The 14,373-nt window shown below is 41.7% G+C and overlaps 1 protein-coding gene across 1 annotated transcript in view; it reads left to right on the top strand.

Annotated features, from left to right (window-relative positions):
- The window catches only part of KIAA0319L (KIAA0319 like), a 31,482-nt gene that overhangs the window by 13,980 nt on the left and 3,129 nt on the right, over positions 1–14,373 (top strand). Inside the window, exons 5-20 of the mRNA XM_035562051.2 lie at positions 926–1,027; positions 1,903–2,000; positions 3,179–3,266; positions 4,510–4,602; positions 5,221–5,353; positions 5,597–5,825; positions 6,617–6,740; positions 7,038–7,170; positions 8,035–8,183; positions 8,480–8,631; positions 8,823–8,961; positions 9,356–9,515; positions 11,657–11,799; positions 12,507–12,629; positions 13,178–13,268; positions 13,628–13,719. Coding sequence (XP_035417944.1) covers positions 926–1,027; positions 1,903–2,000; positions 3,179–3,266; positions 4,510–4,602; positions 5,221–5,353; positions 5,597–5,825; positions 6,617–6,740; positions 7,038–7,170; positions 8,035–8,183; positions 8,480–8,631; positions 8,823–8,961; positions 9,356–9,515; positions 11,657–11,799; positions 12,507–12,629; positions 13,178–13,268; positions 13,628–13,719 — 2,049 coding nt within the window. The remainder of the gene's footprint in view (positions 1–925; positions 1,028–1,902; positions 2,001–3,178; positions 3,267–4,509; positions 4,603–5,220; positions 5,354–5,596; positions 5,826–6,616; positions 6,741–7,037; positions 7,171–8,034; positions 8,184–8,479; positions 8,632–8,822; positions 8,962–9,355; positions 9,516–11,656; positions 11,800–12,506; positions 12,630–13,177; positions 13,269–13,627; positions 13,720–14,373) is intronic.

The raw sequence follows: 14,373 nt of genomic DNA, 5'->3' as shown, positions 1-14,373 counted from the left end.
TTTTTGATGCATATCTCTGAAACATTGTCTTTGATGGGGTCAGACTAGGAAATAGCAAACTTATATTCCTGTTTTCTGTGCATAATTCCCAGGCCCAATAATAAAAAAGACAAAAATAAATGGGAAGAGGAGGAGGCTGAGAGGTACTCTTAAGAAATGCAGTGAACTTTCTGGTCATTTTAATGCTAACAAGCAGAAAAAAAAAGTCACCAGCCATAATTTTCTGGTCTTTCCCTAGTAGTCTTCGAAAACAAGCTACCTGTTAATTTATTTGAAATAGGATTGCGGGAAAAGTCTTGAGAAATGCTACAGGCCTCTCCTATTTGGAAAAGAAGTGGATGAAAACAAAATGTAAATAAAAGGAAAAGATTTGTGTTTTGAGTTCCCATACGCAGTGTGGTAGCTATGCAGATTTTAGAAAATCTCTTAGCCCCCAAGCAGTTTTTCAACTAAGAAATGCCTTGGATTCTTCGTATTTTTGTAAAGAACTGAAATTGCAGTTTGGTAAATAGCAGTGTTTGTCTTGCTCTGCCATGAGACTGCAGCTGGGTTCTCTGCCAAAAACCTGTCAGCTGAAACCCTTCCCGTCCTGCTGGACCTGGCTGAATAGAGGCCCCTGTGCAGGGCCCAGGGGTCACGTTTCAGCTCTTTAGAGAAGGAGCAGGAGCTGCACAGTGTCTGCAAAGAGCTGGAGGTGGCTGAGTAATTTTGGGTTTGCCTCGTAATTGTAAAACCCCATTAGTGCTTGTGCTTTAACAATGAGCCTGAAACCTGAAACAGGAGCTATACTGAGTGATGGGGATGTTTACAAAATGCAGCCAGTTGTGGCTGATCTTTATTTCACAGACTGTGAAGCCAGGGTGGTGTTTTATGTACGTATCTAATTTTTCTGCTCCTCTTTCAATTCTGTGTTTCTCCCTCTCAGTTATGAAGGAGCTGGTGGTTTCTGCTGGAGACAGCGTCGAGGTGACCCTGCCAAAGAACGAAGTTCAGCTGAATGCGTTTGTGCTTCCCGAACCACCACCTCGTAAGGCTTCCCTGAGAATTCTGCTAAGGGCTTGTGATGGTGAAATGACAAACAGGCATTACATAAAGCATTAAATAAGGGCAGTCTTGAAAACATCTTTTGTCAAAGAAGAGTTTCCTGTAAAAATTTTTCCTCTTGTGCTATTCCCTCGTATGCTGCCTCTCACAGAAAATAGAAAGAGACAAAAAACATAGAAAGTGCCACAAAATCATTAGGTTAGGTTTGGGAGGCAGCATATTCTCAGTGCCATGTGAAGAAGCAGCTCTTCAGTGTGTATTAGTGATATTTGCTGGTACATGACAACCTCTCTTAGCACGTATTCTCTCATTTGGTGGATTTAAATCTGATTTGGTGGGCTCGACAAACTGAAGGATATTTTCCTATGCAGTTTTCCTATCATCATACGAATTATTCATGGGTATTTGTGAAGTTCATGTTTATCGCTCTGTCCACAATAGCAGTGAGAGACTGTAAAGGGGGAGGCGAGCAAGTTACATGTTGCACAGCAACAGGGGTAGATGAGATATATTCCTGTTCAAAAGCCGGCATTATGTTGTGCCTGCAGGATTTGAGGGCACAATAAGGCTTTTCTCTCTTATCATTCTGGAGCTGTGATTGTTCCAAACCTCTTTAATGCCTTAGAGGCAGAATGATGGGTTTTGGCTCCTGAGTAAATGTGTTTAAAAGCACAGATTGTTTCTTTTCCTGGGTATATTCCCAAAATCTACAGTCCAAACTCCAAGCTGTCTCATTTCTCTGTAGTGCAGCAGAATGAGCCTTGTAAACGTTTAATACCTTTGCTTTTTTTTTCAGCATGGCAGAAAGGCAGTCTTTTAAAAACTAACTTTTGGATTCTTATTTTTATTTTTTTTAAGGAACCACTTATTCCTACGAGTGGGAACTGATTACTCATCCGAAAGACTACAGTGGAGAAATGGAAGGGAAGCACTCTCAGACCCTTAAGTTATCTAAGGTAAAGCTTATTTTGCTGCTTAGTATCCTATTGTATGGAATGCCTAGTGGAGAAGACAGGGACCCTGGTAGTCAAGAAAGACTTGTTTGTGATTTCAGGATGAATAGGGAATTGCGTGACGGGCAGGCAGCCAACATTTGACTACAAGCTCTTCTAAGGCTCTTGTAAAAAAGAGATTGCTCTGGCGTGAGGGAAAGAAAGAAATTGATTGCAGGATCTAAAGGCTGACTACAAGCAGTGTGTCAAACTGTAAAAATGGCACAATTTAACATTAACAAAGGGTTGTGAATATTTCTACTGCTGAAACAATGTAGTGGTCTGTTTAGGTCAGAAGCCTTGTACTACCCTCTGAAAAATGATTGGCTGACTCCATTAGCTTAGAGCGATGGAATACCTCATACCTGGCTGCTGCTTTTAGCTCTGACAGAGTGAAAGGATCGTTAGTTTCTGCAGATGGGTTTTCTTAACAAGGGAATGACTTTAAATATTGCATGAATGTACAGTTCTGATTTTATGAGACATTCCTTTAAGCGTCATGGATTCTACTGCACTCATAAAAAAAAAAAAACCTGCAGGCTTTAATCGTGGTACTATGCAGAGAAAAGCCCTTCAAAAGGAGCATGTCTGTTTCTGTCAGGGTTTCAGCCTTTTGGATACCATAATTGTTGTCCAGCACCCAGTCCTTCTCCATCTCATTCAGCAGTGAACGGTGAAGGGGTGACTGCCTCACTCACATCACCTAGAAAACAGAGAAAAAATACTTTCCTTTGTAAAAACACACAAGCAGAGAATTTCTTTTCTTACGTGCAGGCTTTTTTTTTTATCTCAAATGCAATCTGCTAGCATGGATTCCTGTGCCCAGACAACCTGAACTAATCTCTTAGATCTCTTCTGTTTGCCTGTTGTTGCTAGAAAGTCAAGCTTGACTGACAACCCTGTCACCTGTGGCGATAAGAAATATTACTCTTTGGTTGCTGCGTAGTCATTGTAAACTAAAATACATGTAATAACACCTTGGCTTGGAAGCCAGCCTTTGCCTTGTGTGCATAGATTGGAGCAGAATTGCCTGTTCCATGCTGCTAATACAGTGCTGTGCCAAAGCTTGATACCTTGACCTTTCAGTATCTCAAGTCAAGGTGCTAGCATCTTGAAGGTTAATAATTGTGTTTACTTTTCAGCTTACTGTTGGTCTGTACGAATTCAAAGTTGTCGTTGATGGCGAAAATGCACATGGAGAAGGTTATGTGAACGTAACAGTGAATCCAAGTGAGTTCAGTGGGGTTGTATCTTTCCTTAACTTCATCTGTCTCTGTTTTGCTTATTTGACTAGACCCTAGTTTAACATCATGAAAAGTCATTGTGCAGTGAACTCAGTATATATGTATGTGCGTTAAGTCATTTCCTGAAATGTGAAGCCATGCTAATATGCATAGGTATTTGCTATACAGCACCCAGGTCAAACACTCAGTGCAAGAGCTGGAATACTGATACAAAAGCATTTAAATGCCTCATGCTGGAAGACCACTGCAGCAATAGAAACTAGCTGTAACCGGGTAAAAAGCTTATAGCGGCAGGAGCAGAAAATGAAAGGAAGCCAGAGCTTTGAAGCTCCTTTGGAGGTTCTTTTTTTCCCTGTCCAGTAAAGAATATCGTTCCCAACCACAGGCAGGTTGAGTCAAATCTCATTCCTCACTGTTTTTAAAAGCATAGTTTGCAGATGAGCTGGTATAAATACAGTAGCTTATGCATTCACTAGCTCTTACTTTTTAGATGGGCTGCGTAAAGAGGGAACCACATGTTCCGTATCTCCTTTTATGCAAAAGAACTTTATTTTGCACACTTCAGCAAGACTTCTTCCAGAACTTTTGTGGGCAAGGAATTGCTCTTGCACTCCCTAAATTAGCAAGTGTGTGTGGCTGCTCTTTGGATGCTGTTGCTGATCATTTCCTTATAAGCAGTGAATCCGCAGCTGGCAGCATGCATCAAAATCATTCATTTTTCAGAGCAGCAGCCAAACTTTGGCAAGAAGCTCTAGGTGCTGCTCTGTTAGAATAGTCTGTGCTTGAATGCTTGTCTCAGAATGGGAGGACAGATGCACTGCGGCCATTTCCAGAGTACTAGCGTGGTTGCAGTTCACCTTCCTTTTTTAAAATCCCTTTTGTTAGCACTGCTTCCCTTCACTGGTTCATAACTTGCTGGAAGCAAGAATCGTTTTGTTGGTGATTATGCAGTTCTCCGCAGTCAGTCTGATCAGTGGCTGTCTCGAAGCTGCATGGCACATCAACTCCGCACTTGGACTCCCTTCCTGGACTTGCTGAGCTGTCGATTAAATGCCTGCAGGGACTGAAGGGGTAGATAGAGCTGGGAAGGGGGAAGGTGATGTGCAACATGTATTCTACTGCCACCCCTAGTGCCCAAAGGCAAAGCAGTTTTGTAGATTTCCTTAGTCAGGGTTTTGTATCGTGGTCTGCCTGTAGATGTCATTGTAACAGCTTGGTTGTTGTTGCAGAGCCTCGGGTGAATCGGCCTCCAGTTGCCATTGTCTCTCCACAGTTCCAGGAAATTTCACTGCCAACCATTTCAACTGTTATTGATGGCAGCCGTGAGTACCTGCTGTTTTAAATGCAAGCCTGGTTTCTTTGTGTGTGGTTCTAGGGTGGCCCTTTGGGTAAAGTTTAGTGAAAAGAATCAGCTTCTCCTGCCAGGAGAGGGGAATGCACACACCAGCACCTATCCATGTTTCCTCTGGAAGGGACTCGCCTGGTGAGTTCCCCTTAGAAAAGGGAAGGTCTAGAGATTGCTGCTTAGAATTGAATTTAAAAAAAAAAACAAAAACAACTCTTGTGTTAAGCTTCAAACATATTGGCTAGCTATCACACCACCTCTACTGATCCTGGCCCACACTGGAGCTTTTCAGGAATTTCTTTAAATATATTCAGGTTGTCTTGTCCATCACTAGTACTATTTTGTTAGTCGTTTTTTCATTTCTTCCCCCGACACACACACAAACCTGGGATTAAGGGTGTTCAAGTGTACCCGTGAAACAGGGCAGAGGAGATTATACTGTTTGGGTATCCGAGTGTGAGAGACCACGGGGATTGTACCGGAAATGCCTTTGCTCACTAAGCCTATGACCGAAGTTGGGAACTGAACATCTGGATTTTGTGAAGCATTATTTTCCAACTCTTTATATGTCCATTTTCTTTCCTAATTGAAACAGAAAGCACTGATGATGATAAAATTGTCAGTTATCATTGGGAAGAACTGAAGGGTCCTTTGCGGGAGGAAAAGGTTTCTAGCGATACTGCCATACTGACACTGACCAACCTGGTACCTGGGAATTACACATTCAGGTAGGTTATACCTGGACCTGTTGGCCAGCTCTCATCCCATAAGAATAAAGGAATGAAATGTACAGGATTCCTGAAGTGTTAGCCTGGTTTCCAAAAAAAAAAAAAAAAAAAAAGACTATCCTGTCCTTAAGTGCCTTAAGTTTCTATCCCTTTTGCATTTCAGTTAATTCCAGCCAGTGTTTTATATTCTGTTCTGATAATTATGACTCTTCACTGCTTTCACAATTTATTTTTTCTCTTCAGTCTAACAGTAGTGGACTCAGATGGTGCCAGCAACTCTACCACTGCCAACCTGACTGTGAACAAAGCAGTGGATTATCCTCCGGTGGCGAATGCAGGCCCAAACCAAGTGATCACCCTGCCTCAGAATTCCATTACCCTCTATGGGAATCAGAGCACCGATGATCATAGCATTGTCAGCTACGAGTGGCTGCTCAGCCCTAACAGCAAAGGGAAGGTGATGGAGATGCAGGTCAGTGCGGGTCTCCTGTGCTCATCCTGGGTTACTCATTGGCTGTTGTTTTTTTCAATAACCAACCCATTTTTAAGTGGCTGTTATCAAGTATTTCTTAGAATCCTACAGAGCATGCACATGATGGTTAAATAAACACTTAAAACCACGTGACGATGGTATTGGCTTATGGCTGAGCCGGTACCAGCACCAGTCTAGCCACGTGTTTTCAACGGCATCCTATTTCCTTTCTTGAGCAATGCAGTTTCGAATACTTCTTGGCATTTAGATTCACAGTATAACCCTTTGTGCCAAGTCACGGGCAAACACAGTGAAATGAACCTTTTGAGTTAAACTTTGGAGTATCAACTTTGCTGATACTAACCAGCCACTCCTCAGTCCCAAACAGTATAAAGCAGGAACTTGCTTCCATATCATCATTTTTCTTTTAAAGATCATTACGAAGGTCACATTTATGGAATAAGGAAGTCCATTAATTAGGTTCACAAATTTTGTGGTTTGACCAGGGTTCCAGAGAGTGTTGTTTGGGTTGCTAACTATTGAATCTCAAAGGGTCTGTATACCTGCGTGGCATTACTGTTACTTCGTTCCACAACAGTGTCCTTGGTGCTGTGCATAAATTTGGGTGTGAGTGTCGCAGATGCTTAAGTGGCACAGACTTCTGGTCCCACAGCAGGGGTTAATAATAAGCCCCTAGAATCTGCTGATAATAGTTGTTTTAAAAACAGTCTTCAGATCTATAATGATTGGTGTAAGGAATCTTCTCAGTACATTACTATGTTTTCTCGCAGGGGGTGAGGACACCAGTCTTACAGCTCTCTGCAATGCAAGAAGGTGATTACACTTACCAGCTAATAGTGACTGATTCTGCTGGGCACCAGTCCACTGCAGAGGTCACTGTGATAGTCCAGCCAGGTAAGCTGCCCTTAGTTTTTTTGCCACTTCAATTCCAGTGTTTAGAGGTGAGCATCATTCTGTTAATATATTCTAGATCTTGTAGTAGCTTTGTGTTTCTTTCGGAAAAGCTTCTGTAATAATGTCAGTAGAACTGATCTGAACTCCTAACTGCTTGTTAACTCACTTTTTTCTGAGTATTCTGAGAAATAACGGACAAAAAGTATACTAGGGATCTTGGAGAAGCTTCTTAATGCTGGGGGAGTAAGCTCCACCTTTATGGCGTATGTGTAAAAAGGTATTGCAATCCTTTTTCAGAGAACAATAAGCCTCCAAAGGCGGATGCTGGTCCAGATAAAGAATTAACTCTGCCTGTGGACAGCACCACTCTAGATGGCAGCAAGAGCTCAGATGACCAGAAAATAGTCTCCTTTCTTTGGGAAAAAACACGGTGTGTATCATCTTCCAGACCATTCTTCTGCAAGTATCTGGGTCTTTAATTTCAAACAAGACACACCACACGTACCCCTCTTTTGTTAAATCCTGGTCTCATTGGGCCTGACAAGCTTCACCACTGACTTGAATGAGACAAGGATTTATGTTTTAACTGGAGAGAGGTGGCGTTTTTTCTTGAGCATTAGGCCTGATGCCCATTCTCAGTGTGGTTGCGACATGTAAAGGAGACCGGCTGTGTTTGAATTGAATTGGTGTAATGTGGTCTTGGTCTTATGAAGAGGCTGACTCTCGTAATCAAATAACAGCGGGGCTTTCTGACTTCATACTTTTGCAATATATTTGAAAGAGGCAGTGTTCTGCTGCTCAGACTCTAAATTCCCTGAAAGTGCTTTAGAGAATTCAGGAAAGAGCCTAGGAGCAACTTGCAGTAGCTTTTCCTATTTGCTAATGCAAAAGTTTGTGTAAAGCTCCTATAAATGCAGGAACTATTTTTGCTCTGTACCTTTTCTTAAAAGAAAAAGTTGGCTTATTACACAGTTCACATGAGCCCATTTTGCTGGGAATTCTGCTTTTTTTAAACCCTACTTAAATGCAGATATTAGTGTTACCCTGGTTTAAAACAGACAAACAAAAAACCACTAAATCACCAAATAGTGTAGTCCTTGTTCTGAATGATGCACTTTTTTGATTTTCTTGCTGTAACTGAAGAAAATAATTCTGCTTTTTGTCATGGACTTTTTATTTCCAGGCAGCTGTCTGCTTGCATCTCCGTAAACTCTGCTCGAGCTTCATGTTTGTTGTGAGGCTAGCTCCAACGATCTGTACAAAGTTTAAACTGATCCTTGTGTACTTTGTTTAGGGGTCCAGATGGTGTCAAGCTGGAGAATGCAAACAGCAGCATTGCCACTGTAACAGGCCTTCAAGTTGGGACATACGAGTTTACTCTGACAGTTAAAGATGAGAGGAACTTGCAGAGCCAAAGCTCGGTCAACGTTATTGTCAAAGAAGGTATGTCCAGCCACACGCAGAACTGCTTGAGACCCAGGTTCTGTTTGAGCAGAGGCGAGCTAAGCAGGAATGGGTGAAGAATAATGTGTAGAGCACTGAAATGGCCTTCTGTAAGTCAGGGGTCTGTCCTTCTCTGGAGGAATAGTGTCTTCAGCTAAATCCCACAGCACGTAATTGCCCTTCTCTCCCCCAGGGTTAGATAAGTATTTCTGGGTTGTAGTAGAGGTCTAAGGCAGCAGGTTTTTCATTGGGCATTACCAGATTTTCCTCCAACTGCTTTATTTCTGTTTGCTTAGAGATAAACAAGCCACCTGTTGCAAAGATTGCGGGAAATGTTGTCATCACCTTGCCTACAAATACAGCTGAACTGGATGGATCAAAATCCTCTGATGATAAGGGAATTGTCAGCTACCTGTGGACCCGGGATGAGGGCAGCCCTGCAGCTGGGGTGAGTTTTCTTTTTTAAATGGCAGTCTGCAGCATCATAGAAGTCGGTGAGAGGTAGCACTGACAACTTCTGAGGAAATAAAAAGCTGATCATTGCACCCATTACCTTTTAGTGATATCCTTAAACATGGTGATATATCATGCTAGTTTGTGGCTTGGTTTCCTGATTTTTTTTTTTGCTCTGCCTTCCAGGAAGTCTTAAATAATTCAGACCATCATCCCATCCTTCTCCTGTCCAATCTGGTGGAAGGGACCTACACATTCCATCTCAGAGTAACAGATGCCAAAGGAGAGAGTGATGTAGAACGGACAACAGTGGAAGTCAAACCTGGTGAGTCTGTTTCTGTGCTGTACCTCATTTGCCTACAGCATATTAGCAAGCCCTCTGTTTTTCTGAAGACAGTGTATCACAGAATCATGTTGTAAATATGGTTACATAGTCAGGGTACTGTACTAAGTATGTACTGTAGATCCAGCTCAAAAGTGTCAAACATCAAAAGTTCTGGGGGAAATAATTGTATTTTTGTGTGGTTCTTGGAGGCTGACTCTTGCCACTTTCCATTAGCAGTAAAGGTCATAGACCTGTATCTCTCCCTACAGCAAGATTCTGTACTTTTGTGTTCAAAGCAGAAACATTTTGGAAGGATGCTAGACGCCTGACTTGTACCCAGACCGTTAATACAGATCTTTAGAACTTCTATTTATCTCATCAATGTTCTCACTAGATCCTAGAAAAAATAACCTTGTGGAGATCATTCTGGATGTTAACGTCAGCCAGCTGACTGAGAGGCAGAAGGGGATGTTCATCCGACAAATAGGGGTTCTGCTGGGGGTCCTCGACTCAGACATCACCGTGCAAAAGATCCAGCCATACACTGAGCAAAGGTAGGGTTTGTCTGTGAATGTACAAGGAGGAGGAATGCTTAAGGGTTTAGTAAACGAAGGGCTGTTTTCTCTTGGGAAGCAGGTTGGATAATCAGAACATACAAAGATGTTGCTTAAAATTGATATTCCTGCTTGCTTAGGTCAGAGGAGGCATGTTGCCAAGCAGGTCTTGGCTATCTTTTCCATCTGGAGATGGTGCATTGTCCTCAAAGCTCTTGTCTGCTGTTAATGCCTTTGCCCCACAGATCTGTAAAATAAGAACTAATCTTTGTTTATGAGGATTGTGAGGACTGTCTGAAGGAGGTTCTACAACTGATTTATAACTGGACAAATAATGGGGCTTGATAAAGGAGTAGCCTAGCGAAAAGTTGATGCCACACTAGAGCAGTGCACAGTGCTGGTGTAGCAATGCCCTTAGCAGTAGCGTCGCATGCCAACTTTGTAGTTTTATATTGGCTTTACTGCCTGCACAACTCGAATGTAAAATGAAACGTTGGAAACCAGTGTAATTGTTGTTTGTACAGAAAACAAAAACTTGGTTTTGGTTGTGATGTAGCTTAAAATAAACTACAGCTGGTCTCTTCTAAACAAGTGGAAATCTGCATATAGGCAGGGCTGTAGGCCAGGGTCCTGTTGCCTGCCTGGACCTGCTCAACTTCAAGTAGAGTAACCAGCAAGTCATACAAAGGGTGGTTCAGCCCAGCTGGATCCTCTTCATGCTGCTTTGGCATGAAAGTACCTGGTCAAATTCAGCTTTCCACCTCTGTACAAATGGTTGGTCTGGGAAATTCACTATTTTGCAGAAAACTTCAGCAACTAGTTCTGAAATGTCTATTTAGTACAAATCTATGTACTAAAAGCAATCCATCATTACCATAGGTATGTTTGAGGATGCCTGAATGTGAATTTGAGTGGCGTGGCAACTAAGTTATCAAGGACAGGGTGATAATCTGTTGAAATAAGTGCAGTATTACACTTAAAACTACTCCACTTTTACTAAAAATTAAGGTAAATGAAGCATTGAGGAAAAAAAAATTGTGACATGCTTAAAATCATGCAGCAAGCCAGAAATAAGTCCTCAAGTTATGCTTCAGACTTTCCTGAGTTCAATAATGTATTGATTCCTTCATGCCTGTGTTGCCTGCTGTAGCAGTAAAATCAGAATTCATTGTCCGTGCAAACCTAAAGAGCTCAGAACAGAAGAGCCAGCACTTTCTGTTTTCAGTATTACCTTTCTATCTCTGCCATGACCAGACCAGTTGCCACTGTTCTTCCACTGAAAAAGACAAGTAAGGCATTCTTGTAATTAACACTTCATCTATGTTTATTAGGTAGACAAAAGAGTGGGAAGTGTGATAAAAGAGCAGAGGTTATTTTCTGACAGATGGCTTTAACATCACATTTTTGCCTCAACTATCAAAGTAACTTGTACTTTTTAAAAAGATCTTTTTCCCCCAGCTGCTGTTGACTCACTCAAAAGATCACTGGTAATAATAAGCCTGAAACATAGAGTTATCCCTTTGTGAATCTGAAGGATACCCAGAGCTCTGCAAGGCTTGCAAGCCTAGGGGAGCAAGTTCTTCTATTAGAAAATTCATAGAATTAAAGATGGAGAATACAGCAACCTCTGTACCAGTACTTTTTTGTTTTCCTGGCTCTAACCCTGCATTCAAAGTAAGCTTTGCAAAAGATCGTAAATCTTCATTATTTTCTCTGTTGCTGGAGCTCTGTGCAGAACAGTTAAATGAGCCTGTGACTTCCATGGGTCATAAGGTCTAAGGATCCCAGAGTGAGGGAGGAGATTATGAAAATGGGAAGACCAGAAAGTTTGAGTAATTCCATATTTAGTGTGAGCATGCAAAGATATGCTTAGAAATGTTTGAAACTAGGCTTGACAAAACCATTATCAAACTAAAGAACAGTCCAGCCCTAGCTTTCAAAGTATGGTTGGATCTGATGTCCTAAAGGGACATCTACTCTGTGACCAGGTTTATCATTAGTGCTTTCAAGAGGGAGCCAGAAGTTTGACTTTCAAGCAAATTTGGGATTCTGAGCAAGCCCCTGTAATGACAGAGGGGAGAATGGTTCTCTGCCTGATATTTGGAGAAGTAGCAGATAATTGTTTTTTGTCTGACTTCCAGCACGAAGATGGTGTTTTTTGTACAGAACCAGCCTCCCCATCAGATATTCAAAGGACGAGAGGTAGCCTGGACACTAAAAAATGAACTACGGAAACAGCAGTCAGACTTCCTCATCTTCCGGGCACTAGAAATTAACACAGTCAGTAAGTAAGAGTTGCTGTTGTATGAGCTAACATCTTTTCCCCTCGTCTCAGATGCTTGCAAAGAGTATGGGCCTTCATTTGTGCTAAACACACCTGCGTGTGCATACACACACACATACTCCGGTAGCTTTTGTATCTTCTTAAATTGGAAGCAGAAAAGTAAGTCCACTAGACTGCAAATTAATCAGTTATTTACCAGTTATTTGCTTATGACTAGTCACTATTTATCTTGTTAAACATACAAGTGTTACTTGTAATGTTGATGGGAAGATGGGAATTCAGAAGATCAAAAGCAGATTGTTACTTTTGAAACTACAGTGCAGTGTTAATGGAATACCGCTTTGATTGGCTTTTGAAGGTCACAGAACCGTAAGTTCTAAAAGTTCAGTTCCGTTTTCATGCTGTGATTTGTGATCACTTTAAAGAATCTATCTGTTTCTTGTAGTCTGTCTCACAGACTGGCTTTGAGTTTGAAAGTCAAAACCTTTTTTTAAAACATTTACTTAACAAATGTACAAATTCTGAGACTTTATATCAAAATCATGATCTTATTAGGCAAAATTCTTGTAACATGTTATGTGTGGTGTGCCGTGTTGCTTGTGAAGCAGTTTTCTGAATTTTCTGTGATTGGCCGTATTGAACTATATTATCCCGTTTTTGCCTCACGTGTGAGTCATTTAGTTCACCTTGCTGGTTTCGGTCCCTAGCATGTCAGCTGAATTGCTCGGAGCACGGCCGCTGTGACTCCTTCACCAAGCGCTGTGTCTGCGACCCGTTCTGGATGGAGAACCTCATCAGGGTGCAGATGGGGGATGGCGAAAGCAACTGTGGTACGTGAAATCTCCCTGGTGTTGTTCACCTTTAGGAAGCAAAAAGTGAAGCCCAAGGTATGCTGTGTAACAGGCACCTGCTTTCTCCCAGTGTCTCTGACACCATGCTCGCCCAAGGAGATGGTCCCTGTCCTGGTCTCACTAAACTTACCTTTTAGGCAGGAAATATTTGATAGAGAAGTGACTCCTCTTCGGAACCTTTTGGTGAGCACTCGCTAAGAGTTGAGTCTATTCTCAGTGTGTAAATTGTGACCCTATAAGGGCTTTCCTGTCCCAGGAAAGCAAATTTTGAAAAATAACATACATTGAAAAGAGCTTTTTTAGGAAAGCAAAAAAAAAAACAACCTTGTGCAGTGAATCTGCACACTGGATCTTAAGCCTTTGGCTTCTGTAGGTGAGTTAGTGATCCCGCCGGTGATAGTAGCTTCTGTAATTCTGCAAAGGGTCAGGCCCTTCTTTTTTTCTTTCTTGAGAGTAGTCATCTAAAGTGCACACTCCACTGCATGAGTTGCCAAATCGTCTTTATCTCTGCGGTGTTTTGCTTTCAGAGTGGAGTGTGCTGTATGTGATCATTGCATCGTTCCTCATTGTGGTTGCCTTTGGAATCTTATCCTGGATGGTGATCTGCTGTTGCAAGAGGTGGGACTGAGGTCATAACCTTCTCTGTGTCTGTGCTTCAGAGCCAAGTAGCTGCATTAGGAGGTGAAAGAGATTCAAACCCATAGTCCCAGCAGGTTGGCTGCTTAGCCCTGTGATGTTAGTTTTTGTCACTTGGTGTTTGAAGTGAAACACTGAAGTCCTAAAACTCTGGGTTCAGTTAAGAAGTGAGACTTGGATTAGCCTGTAAATGTGCAACTAAAGCAGTGTTTTTAATGTTTTGCTTTCTGTTACTAACATAATCTGAAATAAGCAAGTACTTTGAAGATCTTTTTTTTTTTTCTGGCTTTTTTTTAGAAATGAACTGCCTCTTAATTCTTTTTCTTCCTTTTTCTTCCTAGACGAAAAGGAAAATCCAAAAGAAAAAGCAAATATAAGATTTTGGATGCAACGGATCAAGAAAGCCTGGAGTTAAAACCAAATCCCAAAGCAGGTAAAACATGAGAGGGAAGAGCTCAGCATTTCCAGAATGCTGACTAAGAACACTCTTCCTCAGTGGAATTAAAAATCACAGAGTGAAACAAACATGATGTTAGGTACTGACAGACGAGTCTCAGAAGATCTAAGAGCTTGTTTCTGATCAGTAGACAGGGTATTTAGTCGTTATCTAACTCTTTGGTTTAAAAATTGGGGCTGAAACTGGTATAGTCCTGATATTTCCACTTTCTGTCACAAAGCAGATAAATGTAAGCAGTTCAGAGACCGGCCTCATCCAAGAAGTCCAAAACTGTGCGTTGACTGTAGCTTCTCTTGCTCTGAAGTTTTTCATTTAGTTCTGGTACTCTGTTTTAGTCAGTTTGCTTCTTGCCAGTATGCAATTCCTTGGCAAGGCTTTTCAGCTAAGCATGAATTCAGTGTCATTAAGCATTTCACCAAACTGATTGACTTTCTGTGGTAAACAAAGGGACACCAAGCAACATGAAAATTCTCGGTGGCCTGGAGAGACTGCTGTTCATTTCTGCCCCAATATTCTCCCACCCCAAATTACTCGTTCTTAAAGGTATCCATTTTTGTCCTTGTGGGCACAAGGCTCTGAAAGTTTCACATTTTAGCTCATCCTTTAATTTTTCGTAGAAGCAGGTGCCTA

Source organism: Cygnus atratus, chromosome 23 (assembly GCF_013377495.2).
Source record: "Cygnus atratus isolate AKBS03 ecotype Queensland, Australia chromosome 23, CAtr_DNAZoo_HiC_assembly, whole genome shotgun sequence".
Classification (NCBI taxonomy): Eukaryota; Metazoa; Chordata; class Aves; order Anseriformes; family Anatidae; genus Cygnus; species Cygnus atratus.
This window is presented reverse-complemented; position numbering and strand designations above follow the sequence as displayed.